Below are 22,774 nucleotides of genomic sequence, written 5' to 3'. Positions count from 1 at the left end.
GAACAATAACTCCTTAATATTATCAAAGTACCTAGTCAGTGTTCAAATTTTTCCAGGTGTCCTCTTTTGTCTTCAGTTTGCTGGAATTAAGATGCAAATAAGGTACAATCATTTTGATTGGTTGAGAAGTCTTTTAGACTTCTTTTGATCTATGTTCCCCTTACACATGTTCTTTCCCCTTGCAATTTTCTGTGGTTGAAGAAACTGGGTCATGTCCTGTAGATTCCCACAGGCTTGAATTTACCATATGCATTCTCGTGGTGTCAACATGTTACTCTGTCCTCTGTATTTCCTGTTAATTGATAGTTAGATCTAGAGTCTTGATCAGATTCAAGTTTGATTTTTTTGGCAAGAAAACTTTGTAAGTGATATTGTGTACTTCCAGCAGGAAGCATTCAACATCCGAATGTCTTTTTATCTTATTCGGAAATGATGATCATTGCCTAGTTGAACTAATTCATGTGCAGTTGCAAAATGGCAATATTACAATCCTTCTTGGGATTCCCTGGTAATTTACAATCTTTCTTTCTTCACTTACTAACCGTAATAGTTCTACAAAAAGAAGCATCTCCTCAACTATTTGGTTACCTTGGGATATAGTTCATATACCAAAGTGCAGAATAAAATCTTGACTGTTTCCCATTAATTATTAGTTTTCAAAATACAAATTTGAATAGTGACTGGATAATTAACAATATTAAGAAATTACTGTTAATTGTTTTTAGGCTTAACAATGATATTGAGTTAGGTTAAAAAGTCTTTGTGTTAGACTTTCAGTCTAACTTTCAGTTAGATATCCACTGAAAAATTTAGTGATGAAATGATATGTCAAGGATTTGCTCAAAAATGAGCCATGGAGAAGTAGGTGATGGTATGGTGAGGCAAGAATCGACCGTTATGTAATAACTGTTGGGTAATGGGTAAGCAGAGATTTATTACACTAGTTGGTTCCCCTGTAACCTCCAAATGTAACCAAGAAATCTGATTGCTTAGTATCATGAACTTATTAATTTTAACATATTTGATGTGTTTCAATCAATATAACGCTCCAATTAGCTCAATATCAGCCAGTGGGATCCTCTTTCAGTTAGTCTTTAGACTTTTAGACAAAATCCTGTAGTCTTTGATCACTTTCCTTACTTCATACAATGACAAAATGGTCCAGACTCACTTTTATATTTCCTGCCCCACACCTGGCATCCATCTTTTCTTCAGTGAGTCATGGTTCACTTTATGGAAATATGAAAAATGGTACTGAAAAAAACCCCACAAATGCTAAGGGTGTCCACTGTTACTGAGTTGATTATTAAAGTCTTTTCTAGGCCTTTAAAACAGACAGCACTAGGACATTTTTTCAATAACTCAAACTGAAATTTCCAATTCAAAGCCAGGAAATTAATGTAGGATTTCTGTTTACCCTCTCCAATCTTACCTCCCTATCTCCTTTCACCTGGCCAAAAATCCCAGTTAAGAGCATCAATTTAAGTAAATACCCAGAATAACAATATCAATACCACAAAGCAAATGAGCTTTAAAATTTCTTTTTTCATTCTTTTGCCCTTAAATTTCCATTTAAAAAAGTGACAATTTATTGAGCTATATTTCACTTATTATGAAATAAGTGAATAGAATTCTAAAGTATAGAATTCAGTGGATTTTTAGTGTAGCCACATTTGTAACCATTACCACTACTAACTTCAGAACATGTTTATCACCACAAAAAGAAACCCATACCCATTAGCAGACATTCCCATCCCCCATCCCCCTCCCCAAGCTCCTGGCAACCACTAATCAACTTTCATTTTCTATTCTGGCCATTTCATGTAAATGAAATAATACACTATGTGACCTTTTGTGATTGGCTTATTTCTCTTAACATAATATTTTTAATGTTCATCCATGTTTTAGCATGTATCAGTTTTCATGACTTCTTATTGCCAAGTAATATTGTATTGTATGGATAACTATTTTGTTTCTCTATTCATAATTTGAGAGGCATTTGAGTTTTTCAGCTTTGTTTACTATTATGAATAATGATCCTATGAATATTTATGTATAGGTTACTGTGTGAATATGTTTTAATTTCTCTTGGGCACATAACTAGGAATGGAATTGCAGAGTCTATGGTAGCTCTATGTTTAACATTTTAAGGAACTGCCAAAATGTTTTCCAATATGGTAGGATAATTTTCTGTTATGTCTCCACTGTAAGCACAAGGAACAGAAAATTACATCATTTAAAGTCACTTGAACTAGCTCCTCTCTAGGTAGGTATACAAATGACTGAGTACACAATTAATCTCACTTTTTTTTCACTTACTTTGGTTTTAGGAATTACTTTTTAAAAATTTAACTTTGTTTTATAATTATGCAACATATTTACATGGTTTCAAAGTTCAATTTACCAAGAAATATATATAAAACAATGTATAATCAAGGAAGTCCAACTTCTATCCCTTTCCTCTCTCCCATTCTCTCCTCAATATAGATAGCTATTTTATGTTTTATCCTGTTTTCCTTCATAAGTGTGCATGTGCAGAGTTAAGTGTGTGTGTGTGCATGCATGCACATGCACCAGCATTTATCTATGAAAGGGGTAGAAGTGGTGGTACGAATATGTCTGATATTAAGTCGTGATCTATTGTAGTATAATATATGGATATAGATATTCTTTTATAGCTACTGATAGTATGATCAATATGTTTTTATGTACTCTGTATATGCATACAAGTGAGTTTCGGATTGTTAATCTGAAGCTAATTCCCCTATAAACTCCTTAAAACACTAATGGGAATAACATTCCTTGAGTTCTTGCATGTTTATACCAGTATGCCTATGGACCTTTATAGTAAAAGTCAGAATAGCTGTAGTATCCTATGTTAACCATTGTACAGTGACACTATTTAAGTCTGATGGCATTCTGAGTTTCCTCCCTTTATGAGTGATTTGCTCTTTTCCTTGTATGCCACAGAACTTTTTACTTCTTTAAAGTCCTATAGTTTTATTAGCGTATACCTGGGTGTTGGCCATCTGGGTCAGTTGTCCTGGGTATATCTGGTATGCCTTTTCAATATCAAATTCAAGTCTCTTATGTTTGAGGAAATCTTTCTGGAATAGTGGCTTTTAGTATTTTTCTGTTCATTGCTTTGGGCTTCTCCTTTAAAGATGCTTATTATATAAATAGGCATATTTATATAACTTATATTTAATATAAATTACATCAAACTTCCTCTATCTTCTGTATCTATTACTTCCTATCAAACTTTATATCTCTTTTGCAATTTCCTTGCTTCCATTTCACATTCTATTTATCTTAAAGTACCATCCACCTTGTTCATTTGCTCTTATACTCCTTCTAGTTTGGTCTTCACTGCTGTAATAATTTTTCCTTTTTAAAATAACTCCCTCCTAAGTTCTGTCACTTCTCCTTAAAAACTCCCATTTTCCCATCATCTCATTTCTTACTTTTCCTAGTAATGATTTACATGATTATTTCATAGCTTTTGTCATGTTTTTAATATCCTTCAGCTTCTTTTGAATTAACTGGTTGCAGTGCTTGTCTGTTTATGGCATGCTTTTGTCGTCTTTGGTAACATTATGATTTGACTCTGGCCCTGATCTGCTCATTTTCAAGTGAAAGGGGTTTTCCTGTACACTGATGGGAGGGAGGAATGTCCCAGCAGGATAGCTCTAGAGCTCTCTCTTCTGCTGTTTTCTTGCGGTGATTAAAAATAAAGCCTCCAGTTTTTGAGACGAGCATTTTCTGCTTCTTCCCCAATTTTATTTGGATCCATTCTCATCTTTGCTCAATTGCCTCTGCTGTAATCAAACTGAATTTTAATCTCAGCAATTTCTGTAGTGCAGGGCTTTGTACCAAAAGGAAGCTTGACTTGTTAGTTTCAAGAGTACATTAGACCCAGACATCTCCAGCACTGCCAGATCCTGTCATGATCCCCTAGCACTTAGAATTGGATTTTACAGAAATGTCTTTCCAGTTTCAGCTGCTGTTCTCAGATTGGCCTGTCTCACTTACAGGCCTTTGTTGGTGATTTGGGAATTCTTTTTTTATGATCTTAGAAGCCTGGTACCTTTCCTCTGCTTCCCCCCACACAGATGCTGGTATCTATCAGTGATACTTCTGGGAAAATCACTTGACCATACTGGTGAGGTTTTCTAATTTTTTTCAGAATTTCAAGCAATAAATTGTAGCTAACATGGTTTTCTTAGAATACAGAATATGAAAACATAAACATAAATTACTTTTGACTTGGCTAAGTGAAAATAATTTTAAAAAAATAACATTATGAATGAGTAAAAAACAGAAGAAAAATAATAGAAATAGTAGTTATTTTAGAAAGAAGCTTATGGAATACAAATGTGATCTGCATTCACAACAACTCATCCAAGTAAAACACCAATGTTGTTTTGAGCTGTCTATGAAGAAATGCTATGTCACTGAACAACAACACATGGTCAGCTGCTGTCACGCTTCTGAGAGATTTAGCAATAAACCAGCTTACTTTGTTTTGTTGCACTTTACTTTCTTGCTCATTGTAGATGTTGTATTTTTTCAAAAATTAAAGGTTTGTGGCAACCTTGTGTTCAGCAAGTCTATCAAGCAACAGTTTTCCAATAATACTTGCCCACTTCATGTCTCTGTGTCACATTTTGATGTTTTTAGCAATATTTCAAATTTTTTAATTATTATGGTATTTGTTACATTGATCTATGATCAGTGATTTTTGATGCTACCATTTTAATTGCGGATGTGGTAGAAATAGCAAGAGAACTAGAATTATAACTGGAGCCTGAAGATGTGCCTGAATTATTACTACAATCTCATAATAAAAGTTTAATGGATGAAGAGTTGCTTCTTCTGAATGAACAAAGAAAGTGTTTTTTTGAGATGGAAACTACTCCTAGGGAAGATGCTATGAAGATTACAGAAATGAAAATAAAGGGTTTAGAATATAATATGAACTTGTTTAATGAGGCAGTGGCAGAGTTTAAGAGGATTAACTCCAATTTTGAAAGAAGTTCTACTGTGGGTAAAATGCTATGAAACAGCACTGCATGCTACAAATTGTTTGTGATGGAAGAGTCAATTAATTTTTATTTTTCAAAATTGCAACAGCCACCCCAGCCTTCAGCAACCACCACCCTCATTAATCAGCAGGCATCAACATCGAGGCAAGGTGCTCCACCAGCAAAAACATTATGACCACTGAAGGCTCAGATGATGGTTAACAATTTTTCTAACCAACCAATTACTATTTAACCAATTACTTTTTAATTAAGATATGCACATTGTTTTTAAAAAAAAACAAAACATAATGCTGTTACACATTTAATAGACTATAGTATAGTGTAAACATAACTTACATGCACTAGGAAACCAAAAGGTTCACATGACTCCTTTTATTGTGATATTTGCTTTATTGTGATGGTCTAGAACCAAACTTGAAATATCTCTAGCAATATCTCTGAGGCATGCCTGTATTTTTTGTCTAAACGCAGTCTTGAAAAGTTGTGAGGCTGGCCAGTTTAGTTTTGTCTTGGGCAAATGTCATTGGCACCTCCCCAAATATCCAGGACCTTGACGGTGTTCTATGGCTAGCCCAAAATTCTCCCCCATTAAAACTCATCTCCCTGGTAATAGCATCCATGCCTCTCTTGTCACACTCTCATCCAAAATTTACTCTCAGTTAGCCAAATTACTCAGAAAAGATCCTGATAACAATAAGTTCAGTGTATTACTCCCATGAAACTATTTCAAGAAATAATAAATTGTTAAAGCAAACCAATAAAACTAATAGGAGAAAGTTTGTCATCAATAAAGAGGGGGTGAAAACCTTCCCCAAACACCACCCACATAACTCACTGCTAAGACTGGCCTTGTGCCACAGTTACAAACATGGTTTTCTAGTACTGCTGTAACAAACTACCATGAACACCAAGGCTTAAAACAACACAACTTTATTATCTTACAGGTCTATAGGTCATAAATCCCACACAGATTTCACTAAACTAAAACAAAAGAGGTGTTGGCAAGGCTGCATTCCTCTTTGGAGGCTTTGGGGGAGGATCCATTTCCTTGACCATTCAGGATGTTCGCAGAATTCAGTTTCTTACAGTGAGTTGTAGGACTGACTCCCTATTCCCATACTGAAGGTTCTAGAGGCCACCTGCATTCCTTGCCTGTGGTCTCCTTCCTCCTTCTTTAAAGCCAGCAACAGAGATTGAGTTGCTCTCACTTTGAATGTCTCTTCCTCCCTGAAACACTAACCCAGCTAGGAAAAACTCTCAGCTTTAAAGTATTCGTATGATTAGTTTGGGTCAGCCTGAATAATCCAGGATGGTGTTACAGCTAAAGGTCCCTTATTTGTATCTGCAAAGTCCCTTTTGCCATTTAAGGTAACATTCAGAGGTTCTCGGGATTAGGGCATGGGCATTTTTGGGAACCCCATTATCTGGCCTACCACAAAATTACAGCGGTCAATTTGGGGATTTTAAAAGCTTGTTCATTTTTTTCTTAAAGGTTCAAATATAAGCATAAACACATGAAACAGTATTTTTACCACTTTTAAAGAGTAGTTTGTGGTCTGTGGTTGTGACTTTCAAAAGGTTTATTCACAACTAGAAAGAAACTAACTAATTAGATGACATTGTGACCAAGTGATAGTAGGATTTTAGTATTATTCATGTGGTACTAAAGGATTAAGGATATGTATATACATAAAATATTTAAAATTTTTTGAACAAGTTGCTTTTAGAAAGAAAAAATTATCAAAATGAGTTTATAACATTAAGCAAAACATGCATTTAATATCTTACCATGTAAACTATACAAAAAGCACTGAGATTGTATTAAGAAAAAGAAAGCTATCATTTTTCACGAATATTTTCCAACAGTATTAAAAATTAGACTAAGAGACAGAGTCTTCCTTGGAGAAAATAAAGATAATCTCAGAATACTGGGGGGAGGGGTGGGGAAAGTCCTCAAGAAGCAATTTTAATTGTCAAATTTATAGCCCCTAACAGATGACAGTGTAAATAATTAGATATGGACTAGTGGGCTGAAAAAAAAATCTATAGAATTATTTAAAAGAAGGAAGAGTAAATAAAAAAGGAAAGGTAATTTCACTGAAGGCAATGAAATAAAAGGAAATAACATCTTTTCTTAAATCAAAGTTAAGGATTCTTTACATGATTGGTATCTCTGGCAGTGACTAATCAGAATGTGTGAACATGGATGCTTGATTTATGAAGTATTTACAAGTAAAAGAAAATATGAGAGAGATTTTAGAAAAGGAAACTACCAATTCTACCCAAAGGGAGGGTGGAGGAACAATGACACACTGCAAAAGGAGTCAGAGCTCGAAAGGTCCAGGTATAACAGGAGGTTTTGCATGATTTTAACATACGGGCATCTAGAGAACATTTGTCAAACATAAGTTCTGTGATTCTAGAAATAGAGAATTATATTTAGATTTTAAGTAACAAAATCAGAAAAAAGCTAATTCATATTTGTGCTTTTTGGTGAAAAATAACATCAACACCATATGATTTATTGGTCATTTTAAAAAAGGGTTTTTTTTTTTAATGTTTTAAAGTTACTCCACCAGAGAGGAAGTTTCACCAATTTAGCTTCATCCAAAATAAGTAGAGACATATCTAAAAATCCACCATTATTCTATTCTTTATTCATTCTCCTACAGTTATAAGCTTTGCCACTAAATAACTAGTTATTTTATTACCTGTTTACACACCAGTACTCAGAAAAAGTGAGCTACTCCTAGAGGACTGAGCTGTGCTCAGCGGCTCGGGCATGTCTGATTCTTTGCGACTCCATGGACTGAGCCCGCCAGGCTCTTCTGTCCATGGGGATTCTCCAGGCAGTAATACTGGAGTGGGTTGCCATGGCCCTCCAGGGGATCTTCCCAACCCAGGGATCGAAGGTCTCCCACATTGCAGGTGGATTCTTTACCATTTGACAGGTATGGGTATTATTATTTGAAGAGTCAAGAGTATCACACAGAACTCACACACACAAATATCTGCTGAATGGATGAATGAAGGAATGTGCCTGTGTCCTTCAGCAAGCCTTCCTTCCCAGAGCTTAAGCCAAATATGACTTTTAAAATTAAAAAAAAAAATCAAAGGAACAAATTAAAAGCCAAAGATTTACAAATTTTAAACTAGCTTTCTCAAAAACATCAACCAAACTGACTAACTGGGTCAGTTCTAGTAAAACTAGTCAAAATGCTGCAATGTAAGCCATTAACTGAGTTACATCAATTGAGTGAATGTAAGTCATTAAAAATGAAAACATTTTATCTGTACAATGATGCATTAAAATGCAACATTTATGGAACACCTCCTACATGTTAGGTATTGATTTTTAAACAATTAAAAGTAAATTCTGTAATACAATTCTGATTTCGTATTGCTTACCAAATTTCTCAATTCTGGACAACAGAATGTAAAGGTAGCTCAGTTTCCTTGATGGTTTATACTTTATGGTTTCTAGCAAAGTTGATTTTATAGCAAATCTGAAAATATAACTCTCATTATAAAAGCAGAAATTTATTCATGTAAAAAGAAAAACTCTCGGAGGATTAAAAGTGAAAATCTTTGGCAAACGTGGCTAAGGAGGCTTTGAAACACAAATGGCAACCTCCCGGGTTGGCTGTCTCCCTCCCGCATTTTCTCGGATCTGGCCCTCTCCAGGGGTCCCCGTGGTCACTGCTAGACTCTTGACGGCCATTTTTACATGGCATACCTGCCTAGATATGTCTGATTAGATCAGGCTGGGCCAGTGACTCCTTCTCTAAAGGTGTTTAAAACCAGGACTAAGCTTCTTATTTCAGTCTGGCTGCTCTCTTGGATAGAGATGGACACCTGAGAACTGTTAACGGTGATCACCTTCAAGCAGGTAAAACGGGGAGGGCTGAGGGAGGGGTTGGTTTGCTGGGAAAGGACAAAGGGGGATAAGCAGAGAGAAGCAGAGGCAAAACGCACAAAGGGACCATGATCTGTGTTTCCTTAGCACTGAGGTCTGGCTTCTGGAAGATAACTCTGTAAGCTTAGAGAAAATTGTTCTTTTTGATCAATGGTTTCTGCTACTTGCATCCAACTATAATAAAATACAGGATAAATAGTCTGAATTTACAGGATCAGCCACACTTCTCTAGCACTGCCTGAGTTCTTCCCACTTCTGGCACATCATGTACAGCACCACCTCCTCTTATGCCTGAGTACTAAGTCGCTGCAGTTGTGTCCGACTCTTTGAGACCACATGAACTGCAGCCCATCAGGCTCCTCTGTCCATCGGATTCTCCAAGGCAAGGGTACTAGAGTGGGTTGCCCTGCCCTCCTCCAGGGGATCTTCCAGACCCAGGGATCAAACCCACATCTCCTGCACTGGCAAGCAAGCTCTTTACCACCTGGGAAACCCACCTCCTCTTGTACAAACCTTATATTAAAAAACAAAGCAGCAGCACACTAATACTGCTCCTAAGAGGAAGCAAGCAGAGTGTCTGGGGCCCACGGGAAAGGTGTCATAGAACTGTGCAGCTGAAAGGAGAGAGAGGATGGCTTAGCCACACTCATCTATTTTACATGAAGAACCTGAAGGCTCAAAAAAAGCCTTTCATTTTGTAATTTGTAAATTCACCACTGGAGCCTAGACTCCAGGGCTCTACAAACATATCAATACTATTTCTGCATTAAAATAAAAAATAAGCAATTATACTAAACAGCACAAGGCAGAGAATAATTGAGTATTTGTCTTTAAAGCATTATCCTATCAAAAGATATTATGTACCTTTGAGGGAAGATACCTTATTTTTTCCTCCTGTATTCTGTCAAACTGCTCAGGCATGGGAGTTATTTCCCAATAGGGAAATAAGAGTTATTTAAACTAAAAAACATGACTTAACTATAACAACTTTTAAAAGTACCTCTGAAATGTCAAACTCACTCTTCTCTTTACTACTTGTATATAAATATACTGGACTTCTCTGGTGGCTCAGATGGTAAAGAATGTGCCCGCAGTGCAGAAGACTTGGGTTTGATTCCTGCGTTGGGAAGATCCCCTGGAGGAGGGCGTGGCAACTCACTCCAGTATTCTTGCCTGGTGAATCCCCATGGACAGAGGAGCCTGCCAGCTACAGTCCATGGAGTTGCAAAGAGTCACACCTGAAAAAGGATCCTCAAAAGTATATATCTTTAGCCAAGTTGGATTAATTGAATTCCTAAAATTATATGTTTACAAATTAAGTTTAGATGGGAAAGAAAACAGATGCAAAGTTTCTTATTTTTCTTAAGGGCACACTAATAATTTTTAAGATCAATGTTCTAATATACCAGGAATTAGCAAATTGCATGTCAAATTACGTGTTGACATACATAATTGACAATGAAAAGTTATATACAGCAGTAAGACCAGTTACTGAAGATGATAAATCATAACAATTATATTAATTGAATGGGAGAATGAATGAATGGAGGGAAGTCTTATTATTGTAATGACTAACTGATATTCAAGAACAGAGCAAATGAAAAAAGTTCTCCCTTACACAAGCAACAGCACCACCTACTGATAAATAAAAGCAACAACAGCAGTTAATTTAAAATCTGGACAAAAGAACTTTATTATGTTCAGCTCTTTTCCCTTGAATTCTGTTCCACTTAATGTAACATAATGCAATTCATTACTATATCCTGTGTACTTATTTATAATTTATAATGCATGCTATATCACTTTAGTCTACTATTTGCGACCCATGGACTTTAGTCCACGAGGCTCCTCTGTCAATGGAATTTTCCAGGCAAGAATACTAGAGTGGGTTGCCATTTCCTCCTCCAGGGGATCTTCCCGAACCAGGGCTCGAACCCAGGACTTCTGCATTGGCAGACAGGTCACCACTAAGTGCCACCTGGGAATAACTTATAATAACTAAAGTTTTTATATTATATCTTTGAATCATGCATTTTTAAAAATTAATAGTAAAAATAAAATTTATTATGGAATATAACAGAAAAGTATAGTTTGTGCCTGATATTCCCTGACCACTTCTAAAATGATGCCATCTTTCTTTTGTAGCTTTATTTTCGGGAACATTTATTACATAATATGTATCTATCTTGTTTGTCTGTTTGTTTGTTTTTTATGGTCCTGTCTGCTGGAGTAAAAACTCTTTAAGAGCAGGGAATGTGTTTTGTTTACTGCTGTTTCTTTAACACCAAGGGCAAGTGCCTGGCATGTAATAGACAATAAATATTTGCAAAGGAATTAATGAGTATGAAAATTTTGTTGTTGTTCAGTCGCTCAGTCATGTCTGACTCTTTGTGGCCCCACAGACTACACCACACCAGGCTTCCCTGTTCTTCACCATCTTCCAGAGCTTGCTCAAACTCATGTCCATTGAGTCGGTGATGCTATCGAACCATCTCGTCCTCTGTCGTCCCCTTTTCCTCCTGCCTTCAATCTTTCCCAGCATCAAGGAGTTTTCTAATCAGTTGACTCTTCACATCAGGTGGCCAAGTATTGGAACTTTTCAGCTTCAGCAACGGGCCTTCCAATGAATATTCAGGACTGATCTCCTTTAGGATGGACTGGTTTCATCTCCATGCAGTCCAAGGGACTCTCAAGAGTCCCAACACCACAGTTCAAAAGCATCAATTCTTCGGTGTTCAGCCTTCTTTATGATCCAATTCTCACATCCATACATGACTACTGGAAAAGCCATAGCTTTGACTATACAGGGGTTCCTCTGAGAGCTCAGTTAGTAAAGAATCCACCTGCAATGCAGGAGACCCTGAGCTGATTCCTGGGTCGGGAAAATCCGCTGGAGAAGGGATAGGCTACCCACTCCAGTATTCTTGGCCTTCCCTGTGGCTCAGCAGGTAAAGAATCTGCCTGCAATGCAGGAGACCTGAGTTCAATCCCTGGGTTGGGAAAATCCCCTGGAGAAGGGAAAGGCTATCCACTCTAGTATTGTGGCATGGAGAATTCCATGGACTGTACAGTCCATGGGGTCGCAGAAGCAGATACGACTGAGTGACTTTCACTTTCACATTGATTACATAGACCTTTGTCAGCAAAGTCTGATTTTTAATACGCTGTCTAGGTTTGTCATAGTTTTTCTTTCAAGGAGCAAGCATCTTTTAATTTCATGACTTCAGTCACCATCTGCAGTGATTTTGGAGCCCAAGAAAATAAAGTCTGTCACTGTTTCGATTGTTTCCCCATCTATATGCCATGAAGTGATGGGACCAGATGCCATGATCTTCGATTTTTGAATGTTGAGTTTTAAGTCAGCTTTTTCACTCTCCTCTTTCACCTTCATCAAGAAGCTCTTTAGCTCCTCTTTGCTTTCAGCTATATTGAAAATAAATGAACAAATAAACATGCAATGTGTTTTTAAACTTCCTTGAAAGTATAATAGCTATGTCAAAGACTTCAAGGATCTTGATAGACTCTGCCAAGTTATACTTGAGGAAAGTTGTAGGGACAGAGGCCCATTTCCCCCATTTTCTGATGAACAGGAAATAGCATTACATTGTAATGCTTATCTGCATGATACCCATTACTGAAGAAATTGAATATACTTGGGATTTATGGGAGCATTTACAATGCACTTCTTTTATTCTTTGCTCTTTTTTTTTTTTTAGTTAAAGATTTTTATTTGGTTCTTTTTTTTTTTTATAATTTCTGTAAGACCTGATTTAAAGTCTTTGTCTAATAAGTCCAACAATGTGTGAGGCTGCCAGGGCTAACGCCATGACAGGCAGCCTAGATTAGGAATAGGCCTGGTTGTCTGGGGTAACATGATTATCAGGCCACCTGAAGCCAGCCAATCAACATGTGCCTAGTAAGAAAGAGGGAACCTATCAGGGGAAAGCTAAAAAGCCCACGAACACCCAAGTTTGAAAAAAGCCCGTGAAAATTTGGACCAATAAAATTGCTTTGCAAACATGTAACCAATCCGCTTAAGCCAGCTACCAACTGCTTATGCACACCCTATAAATTTGGGTAACAGCTTGGGCTCAGTGCTCTCTGACCCCGCACCACTGCATTGGACGCGGCAGGAGCCCTGACTCGAGTCAGCAATAAACTTCCCTTTTTTGCGAGTTGCATTGTCTTGGAAGCCTTCTCTCTTCCCGCTCTGGGATTCGGACATCGGGCATAACACAATAGGCTTCTGGAGGAACAGTTTCTATTTCTTTTTTTCCTATGAAAGGGCCATATTTTGTGTACTTTGCTTTTTTGTTGTTAAAAAGTGGACCTTTTTGAATATTAAAATGTGGTAAACTCTGGAAATCAAATTCTTCCTCCCTCCCCAGGGCTTGCTGCTGCTGCTTTTTGAGGACAGTAGTCATCTGTTCATTTAGTGATTTTTCCAATTTATCTTTGCAAAGATTGTACTACCTTCATGTACAGGCACTGAAGTCTCCATTCTGTTATCTCAGTGATCAGCCAATGACCTGACAAAGCCAAAGAGAAAGAAAAAAAATACTCTCCCATTCTTTCCCAATCAGCTCTGAGCCGAGGCACTCCTTCAACACTTAGCCAGGCCACCTATAATTCTGCCTTAGCCTTCATCTCCTGCATGTGCAGAGCTCAAAAGTCTGCCAATGGCACACCTCTAAAGTCTTGTGTGTCAGCCTTCACCTCCTGCGTGTGCAGAGCTCAAAAGTCTGCCAATGGCACACCTCTAAAGTCTGTGTGTCTTAGCCTTCACCTCCTGCATGTGCAGAGCTCAAAAGTCTGCCAGTGGCACACCTCTAAAGTCTGTGTGTCTAGCCATGAGCACATGTGTTGCACACTGATATCTCAGTACATGTGACAGCTCTCCAGTGCCCTTATTTTTCCATATATCTTCTGTCTCAGCCTCTTCCTTCCCAGGCTTTTTGGTCTATCTGCTGTTTGCCCCATTCACCAACCCTTGTTCCAAGTGGCTGTGCATAGTATGTCTTCACATGCTTTCAACAGATGACATACGGGTAGCCTTTCCAGCTCTGAGAGACTTCCAAGGAAGGCAAAACAAAGACAAGCCTTTATGCTGGTCTCTCAGGGGAACCACCAAAAGGGTCAAAAAGTACAACTATAATTTTTTAAGGACATGGTCCTCCTTGGAAGGAAAGCTAAGACAAAGCTAGACAGCATATCATAAAGCAAAGACATCACTTTGCCAACAAAATTCAGTATAGTCAATGCTATGGTTTTTCCAGCAGTTATGTATGAGTGTGAGAGTTGGACCATAAACAAGGCTGAGCACTGAACAATTGATGCTTTCGAATTGTGGAGCTGGAGAAGACTCTTGAGAGTCTTGGACTGCAAGGAGATCAAGCCATTCAATTCTAAAGAAAATTGGTCCTGAATATTCATCGGAAGGACTGATGCTAAAGCTGAAGCTCTAATACTTTGGCCACCTGATGGGAAGAGCCAACTCATTGGAAAAGACCCTGATGCTGGGAAAGACTGAGCGCAAAAGGAGACAGGGCAGCAGAGGATGAGATGGTTAGATAGCACCACCAACTGAACAGACATGAATCTGAGCAAACTACGGGAGACACTGAAGGACAGGGAAGCCTGGTGTACTGAAGTCCATGGGGTCACAAAGAGTCGGACACAACTTAGCAACTGAACAACAACAAACCATCCTGAGACCAATGAGCTCTACTAGAACATAGGCTTCCGTCCCCAAGGCCGCTGCCAAGCGAGCAACGGCAGATGGCAGGCAGGTAAACAAAAAGATGCCACAGTGCTTTCTTACCAAAATTCAGCATCCTTGTTCTTATTTTCATTAAGCATTACTCCTGGTTGCTATAAGTTTTTGATGTTGGTATACAATTTATGTAAGTGAGATCACAAAATAAAATCTGGTTTTTTTACTAAATAAATCACCATATATAGCTTTCCAGGTTATTAAATATAATCCCTCTTCCCCACTTTAAATGAATTGAGGGTATTCCATTTTGGGTATACAGAATAATAACCTAATCAGATTCTCACTTATAGACACAACTTATTTCTGATTTTTACTATTATGATACTGTGATGAGATCATTATGCACACATCATTGTGTACATGTTCAATGATCTCTTCAGATAAATTTCTAGAAGTGAGAAGGAAAAAAGATGGAAGTAATGTGAACAGAGCCTTACCGACCTGATTTTAAAAAAAGCAAAGGTCTAAAAAATTTTTAATTGCGCCTCCAGCAGGGAAGGAAACAGAGAATGGGGCATAAAATTTGAAAAAAATAATGGCCAAAATTTCCCCATTTGATGAAATCATAAATTTACATATTCAAGAAGTATAGAGAATCCCAAACATGATAAATACCATGAAAGTCATACCCTATCAAACTGCTGGAAAGCAAAGACAGAGTATCCGCAAACCAGCCAGAAGTAAAGGCCACCCTACACTCAGGAGAGCAACGATACCAAGTCACCTGTTTCTCCTCAAAAATAACACAGACCAAAAGGGAGTGGAGCAACACCTTTAAAGCACTGAGAGAAAGGATAAAAAGCTCTGTCAGCCCAGAACTATAAATCTAGTGAAGAGAAAAATAAAAACATTTTCAGAAAAACTAAAAGAAAATTCATCACTAGCAGTTATACACTATGTGCTGTGTTGTGTGTGTGTTTAGTCGCTCAGTCATGTCTCACTCTTTGTGACCCCATGGACTGCGGCCCGCCAGGCTCCTCTGTCCATGGGGATTCTCCAGGCAAGAATACTGGAGTGGGCTGCCATGCCCTCCTCCAGGGATCTTCCCAACCCAGGAATCTAACCCAGGTCTCCTGCACTGTGGGTGGATTCCTCACCATCTGAGCCACCAGGAAAGTCCTATGCACTATGAGATAAGCCTCAAGGAAGGTTTTTAGGTTGAAGAAAAATTATATTGACTGGACATTAGGATATTCAGGAAGAAATGAAGAGCACTAGAAATGCTAAACATTTCTTTCTATCCTCTTTCTTTTAATTTCTTTAAAATGAATGGCTTCTAAAAATAAAAATTATAACTTACTGTGATATGTGATACAACTATAGAGGAGAGGTGGGTAAATGGAACAACATGCATGTAAGGTTTTTATATTTTATATGAAATAGCATTATATTAACTCTAAGGAGTATATGGGACAAAACAAGCACCAAGTAATGCTTATTCTCTGGTCAAGGGGCTGCGGAGTGGGACTGCAATGCAAGACGGAACCCTTTGGACATAACTACCCTTCTCCAAACACAATGAAAGAAGCCATGGCACTGCATGCTGTGGAGACAGTGGGATGGAGCCCTGTGGAACATTCCTGCTCTGCATTCAAGTGAGCAGAGGGAGCACCTTTCTCCCTCCCCACCAGGTACTGTAGAGTCTGCGAGCTAGAGCCTCTCAGACCATTCCAGCCCTGTAATACTGAAGCAGAGGCCATCTCCAACAAGTACTGTGATGGCTGTCCAGTGGGGTCCTGGTCTACCATCTCTGATTTACACTAATGACAGCAAAGAGGCAACATGTAACTCCCTCTATGCACAATCTGGGGTAGGATCTGGAGTGGAAGAAGTTAGAGACTGGTACAAGGCCCTTCCCTGTAGCTTAGATGATAAAGAATCTGCCTACAGTGCAGGAGAGCCGGCTTTGATCTTTGGGTTGAGAAGCTCCTCTGGAGAAGGGAATGGCAACCCACTCCAGTATTCTTGCCTGGAGAATCCCATGGACAGAGGAGCCTGGCAGGCTACAGTCCATGGGGCTGCAAAGAGTTGGACACAGCTGAGCGACTAACCTACTACTATGAAGCCCTTGGAACACCATCAAGCAGCCTATACATGCAACTGACTTGAATCAACACAGTAAAACCATGACACTAACTACACCGTGGTATACCACTTACACTAAGGTCTCAGGTTTGCCTCTGGCTTGAAAACAAGTAGGGCAAACCAGAATGATTTGAATGACAATGACTCTGAAAATGAAAATTATATTTGAACCACAGTCTTTAAAAGTTAGCCAGGACGTGAGTTCTGAACCAATATAGGTTAACTTGCCTTCCTAAACAGAAGATGTAAATAGGAACCAGAGTTTCATATCAGCTTAGTGAGAGTCTTTTCTAAAAAATTCCAATCTTAAGATGAAAGTTAGTGAGAATATTAGATTTACTATATAACAACTGAGTTGCAGTGATATACCTAGACAAAAATACAAAAATTTCTGCTTTTTCAAATATTTCTTTCATCAGTTTGGTTACATACATGCATGCTAAGGAATACATTCAAACCAAAACCTACTATTTGAGCATTTGATCTTTTTTCTCCCCATTACAAATATTTCTTGAAAAACATTAAAAGAAAATGTTTACAAAAGCCACATTTTTCTTGGCTTATTATTTCACAGGTAACCAGAAAGTTTATATCAACATCACACTTTAAAGCTTATATTATAAAATTACTATCTAATTTCTCCAAGAAAACCTAAAAAGAATTTTTAAGAAAACATTGATTACGAAAACTGCACTCAACTAAAAATTTGTGAAGAGCTCTCAAAACAGCTCTCAAAATAGAAATAATACATTTGTAGCAAATGCTAGGATACATATCCTTCCTCAGATTTTTATCATCTCTAACACTGACATTCTTCCACAGAATCTGGCCCTGGATAAATGATTACTACTATTAAGTATGCAACTTTAAGTTGCAGGTTGGGCTTCCCTGATAGCTCATTTGGTAAAGAATCCGCCTGCAATGCAGGAGACCCCAGTTCAATTCCTAGGTCGGGAAGATCCACTGGAGAAGAGATAGGCTACCCACTCCAGTATTCTTGGGCTTCCCTTGTGGCTCAGCTGGTAAATAATACGCCTGCAATGCAGGAGACCTGGATTCGATCCCTGGATTGGGAAGATCCCCTGCAGAAGGGAAAGGCTAAAGAGCCTCTTGATGAAAGTAAAAGAGGAGAGTGAAAAAGTTGGCTTAAAGCTCAACATTCAGAAAACTAAGATCATGGCATTCGGTCCCATCACTTAATGGCAAATAGATGGGGAAACAGTGGAAATAGTGACAGACTTTATTTCTGGAGGTTCCAAAATCACCACAGATGGTGACTGCAGCCATGAAATTAAAAGACACTTACTCCTTGGGAGAAAAATCATGACCAACCTAGACAGCATATTAAAAAGCAGAGACATTACTTTGCCAACAAAGGTCTGTCTAGTCAAGGATATGCTTTTTCCAGTAGTCATGTATGGATGTGAGAGTTGGACTATAAAGAATGCTAAGCACCGAAGAGTTGATGCTTTTGAACTGTGGTGTTGAAGAAGACTCTTGACGGTCCCTTGGATGGCAAGGAGATCTAATCAGTCCATCCTAAAGGAGATCAGTCCTGAATATTCACTGGAAGGACTGACGTTGAAGCTGCAACTCCAGTACTTTGGCCACCTGATGTGAAGAACTGACTCATTTAAGAAGACCCTCATGCTGGGAAAGATTGAAGGCAGGAGGAGAAGGGGACAACTGAGGATGAGATGGTTCGATGGCATCACCGACTCAACGGACGTGAGTTTAAGTAAACTCTGGGAGTTGGTGGTGGACAGGGAGGCCTGGAGTGCTGCAGTCCATGGGGTCGCAAAGAGTCGGACATGACTGAGCTATTGAATTGAACTGAAGTTGCAAGGCTATGAGGAAAAAAAAAACAAGGAGCTACATTTAAGAGTGACATTTTCAGGCTGACGAGAATATGTACTTCTTAAAAGAAACCTTAGTAAGGTTTTTTCAAGAGATAACTGTGTGAGAAAAGTATTCGGCACCCACTGACTTAAATTTTAGGCTCTAACTTGACACCACTTACTTGGTAAGTGGAAAAGGTGAAGAATCTCAATAAGTATTGCCCTTCTTATCTTTCACCACACGAACTTTTCTTGACCCCCTAAAGATATTAGTTCTCATTACTAGGAGAAGCCTGTACCTTCTTGTAAAATTTATTACAACTGTAATTAAATAACTGAGTGGGTAATTAATCATTTAATACCCATCTTATCAATAAGAAAGTAAACTCCAAAGGGACAATATTTGTTTGACATTTTTTAAAAAGATGTACAGGAAGTACTTATACAGGTAATTTAGTTTTGAGGGTTTTTGTTTGTTTTTTAATTTTATTTATTTATTGGCCACACATTATGTGGGATCTTAATTCCCTGACCAGGGCTGAACCCATGCCCCCTGCATTGGAAGCATGCCATTTTAATCACTGGATTACCAGGAAGTCCCCAGGTAATTTTGTTTTGACCCAAAATGCTTATAGCACTTATATCTCAATGAACAGAATTATCTTCCAGTAAAGATATATATGTTCTATGTGTCACCTTAAAAATAATTTTCCATCTTTTATCACATATACATACAAATTAAATAGCTCCAAAAATCAGTTTTTTTAAAAAAGAAAGCTGAATTACATGATTAGAGAACCCAATGAATTCTGCAAGCAAATTAAAAGTAAAAAATAAATCTAGCTTTGTTCCCCTCTTCAAAAGTTATACAAAGCATATCTTTATTTGAAAATTTTAGAAAATGCAGTTTTCAAAAAACATCACCTACTACTTCAAACTCCAGAAACAACCACTGTTAAAATGTGTTATATCAAGAACTCTACTCAATACTCTGTAATGACTTGTATGGGAAAAGAAACTTAAAAAGAGTGGATATATGTATCTATATAACTGATTCACTTTGCTATACACCTGAAACTAAGACAACATCATAAAATTAACGATGCACATCTAGAGAACATCTGTCAAACAGAAGTAAAGTTCTGTGCTTCTAGGAATAGAGAATTATATTTAGGTTTTTAGGTACCCAAATCAGAAAAAAGCAAATTCACATTTAAGATTTTTGTGTTTATAAAGCTCTAAGAATTCAAAATTAACTGCCTTATTTTACATTTGAGGAAAATAAGCCACAGAAAAATTATGATTTTCTCACAGTCAGGAACAATATGGAATAGTCTCTCATTTAATGCTGCTGCCTTGGGAGCACGTTGATGAAACAATTCATTCTCTAAGTACAATGGTAAACGCTGCTGAGCTGGGTTGTTTGCCTATGTTTTAAACAGGATTTGTATACAGGGCATACTCTTCTGAGAGAAAAATCACACCTGCATTCAAATATGAAATCTTTGGTATTAAAATGACCATTTAAAAAATTTACTATCAATTCTTTACCAAAAATATGCAACCAAAATTTTGTATGAAGCACATTGACAGTTAAAAAAAAGTTCAAAACTCAACTCTCTATGTTGATTGGGTATAAATTTTAACACTTTACTATCTTTCACAAATATGCTTAAAATAAGTATTTTCAGAAAGACGATAGTAGAGAACATACTCAGTCTTCAAATTGAACTTAAAGAGCTTGGATGGTCCCATAAATCTGGAATTGATTGAACCAATATATTAAGAAGACAAATCAGAAAGATGCAGTCAAATGCATCACTGAAAATGTTTTTTAAAGACTAAAAACTAGGTGTGTTGTGCATTATCACATTTATGACAGCACATCTGTGATTGCTCACCACTATGACTTACCCCAGTTTTATCACACAAGCGTAAAGTATGAAATGATCCAACAGCAAATAATTCTCCATCTGGAGCCCAGGCTACTGAGGTAATAGGATGCTCATGAGGTTGAGAACTGTAGAGAGGGCGGCCGTAACTATCCCATACCTACAAAAGTAAATTTAAAAAATCTATTATAGCAGTCATCACATTATTACAAACAAGTCTGCCTTCCAATGAAATATCAAGTAAAGATTTAGAAATCATCACTTTATAATATTAGCAATTACATGTCTTTACTATCCACAAAGGTTGGGGGGGGCTCGGGGGATGGGGGAAGCTGTATTCCTAGAAACCTAAATATCTCAAAGAAAAAGTTACAGTAACATTGTGATAATTTTGGATTTTACTAAGTCTTTAATTAATGCTAAAACCTACCCACTGTAATCCTTTTAAATTTAATAATTTTAAATTTAAATTTAATTTAAATTTAATAATAATGTTTAAACTTTCCCTGAAAGTATTTATTTGAGCCAAATTTTTTCCAACTATATTTACCATAAATCTTATTCTTCCTCACAAATTATTTTGGTCTGGAGCTGATTAATGTTTAATAAACCTGTATGGTTGACTTTTTAAGCCTTAAATTGATTTAAATAGTCACTAAAACAAGGCATTGTATTCATGTTACTACTCATTAAATCAAATTTTATAGGTCAATGAAATAGGCCAAGGAGAAAGGCAACACTTCAAAATACCACTGAAAATTATAAAATAACAATTTCCTGAATTGTTAGATTAAAAGATATGGCTAAAGTGAAGGACTTAAAGAATATTCGTACATGCTAAATACTTTTCACCAAAATTTGATTCTTTCAACCAGTTGATAAATTCAAACATACCTTATATTTACAGTCTTCGCCAGCAGATAAAATCAAATCATTGACAGAGTTCCAATCTACTTTTAAAATAATGCCATCATGAGCTTTCCACTAGGAGAAAAAATAAGATATAAATTATAACTTCAAGGGCACTGAAAACTTTCTAAGACTTTTTTTTTCAGCCTCTTTCTAGTGTTCTCTAGTCTTCTTTGAGAAAACTCCTATCTTCCTTTCATAGCCATTATGCACAAGCTATTTGTTTGTTTCATTTCTGATTTAAACTAATGAAAAGCGCCTTGTGCTATGACATCCACTATATAACTTACATCCTTATAAGCCTCCTCAATAACCTGGACCCCAGATGGAAAATCACTTGCTGTTGAACTGTTACAAGCTTGAAGTCTGTGTGATGATAATGGAATGAATATGAACATATGTTATGTACTCCAAAACTTAGTTAAATCCAAGTTTTTCTCCCTTTCCACACCTGATGCTGTTATTGATACTGCTTTCAATTTTGTTTGCTAATTCTTTTTTTTTTTTTTAAATCTTCTACTACATGGACGTCCTCTTTATTACTCTCTTTATTCTCTCCTGTTCATTCCCCTAAGAGTCATTCTCTTTACCTTCATGCCCTTAGAACAGACACTAACTACTCTGAGAACCTTCTGCTGTATTTACTATATAACAAAAGAGGCTTTCTACAGAAATATATATTCCATACATGTACAGAATACATACATATTTGTGTATATATCTACATAAGTCACCCCAAAACTGGACAATCTATAAAGTAAATATGGATGTCTTATCACTCTTAAATATAATTTATGTGCTTATTTAGCTATTACCACACATGTAATTAAAAGCCATTAATCTTTCACTATATTTGAATAATATAACTGAAAAAGAATTTTTCTTGAAGACTATATATTTTAATGTCTGAGTCAACTAAGTTTGCATCAAAGAGTGACTGATTTCAAGGATTTTCATTCTATAGATCCTTCCCAATCTATTGTTCTTCATGTATATGGAAAAAAAAAAAACATATCAAATTAGGGTCAAATAAGCAGCAGCAGCAAGCCCTAAGAATAAGCAATAATTCATAACTTGCTTTATTCAAAATACATAAAAATATACATTGTCAAAAACAAATGTTTTGAGAGCAATAATTTTCACAAGTTACTTTAAATTAAGCCACTGTCCTGAAATAAACTGCTAAGATAAAAATTTCAATATATAAACATAGATATATAAAAATACACACATGCAAATATTCTCAGTTTTATTTTAAAGTTAAAAAAATAAAATTTTCATATTTAAATGTTAGGAACAAAATATGGTTTAAA

General features: G+C 36.9%; 1 protein-coding gene across 1 annotated transcript in view; it reads right to left on the bottom strand.

Annotated features, from left to right (window-relative positions):
- Positions 1-22,774, bottom strand: part of IFT80 (intraflagellar transport 80) — a 113,873-nt gene that overhangs the window by 51,567 nt on the left and 39,532 nt on the right. Inside the window, exons 7-8 of the mRNA XM_065942678.1 lie at positions 21,447-21,536; positions 20,575-20,712 (exon numbers count right to left, since the gene is read on the bottom strand). Coding sequence (XP_065798750.1) covers positions 20,575-20,712; positions 21,447-21,536 — 228 coding nt within the window. The remainder of the gene's footprint in view (positions 1-20,574; positions 20,713-21,446; positions 21,537-22,774) is intronic.

Source organism: Muntiacus reevesi, chromosome 8, assembly GCF_963930625.1.
Source record: "Muntiacus reevesi chromosome 8, mMunRee1.1, whole genome shotgun sequence".
Classification (NCBI taxonomy): Eukaryota; Metazoa; Chordata; class Mammalia; order Artiodactyla; family Cervidae; genus Muntiacus; species Muntiacus reevesi.
This window is presented reverse-complemented; position numbering and strand designations above follow the sequence as displayed.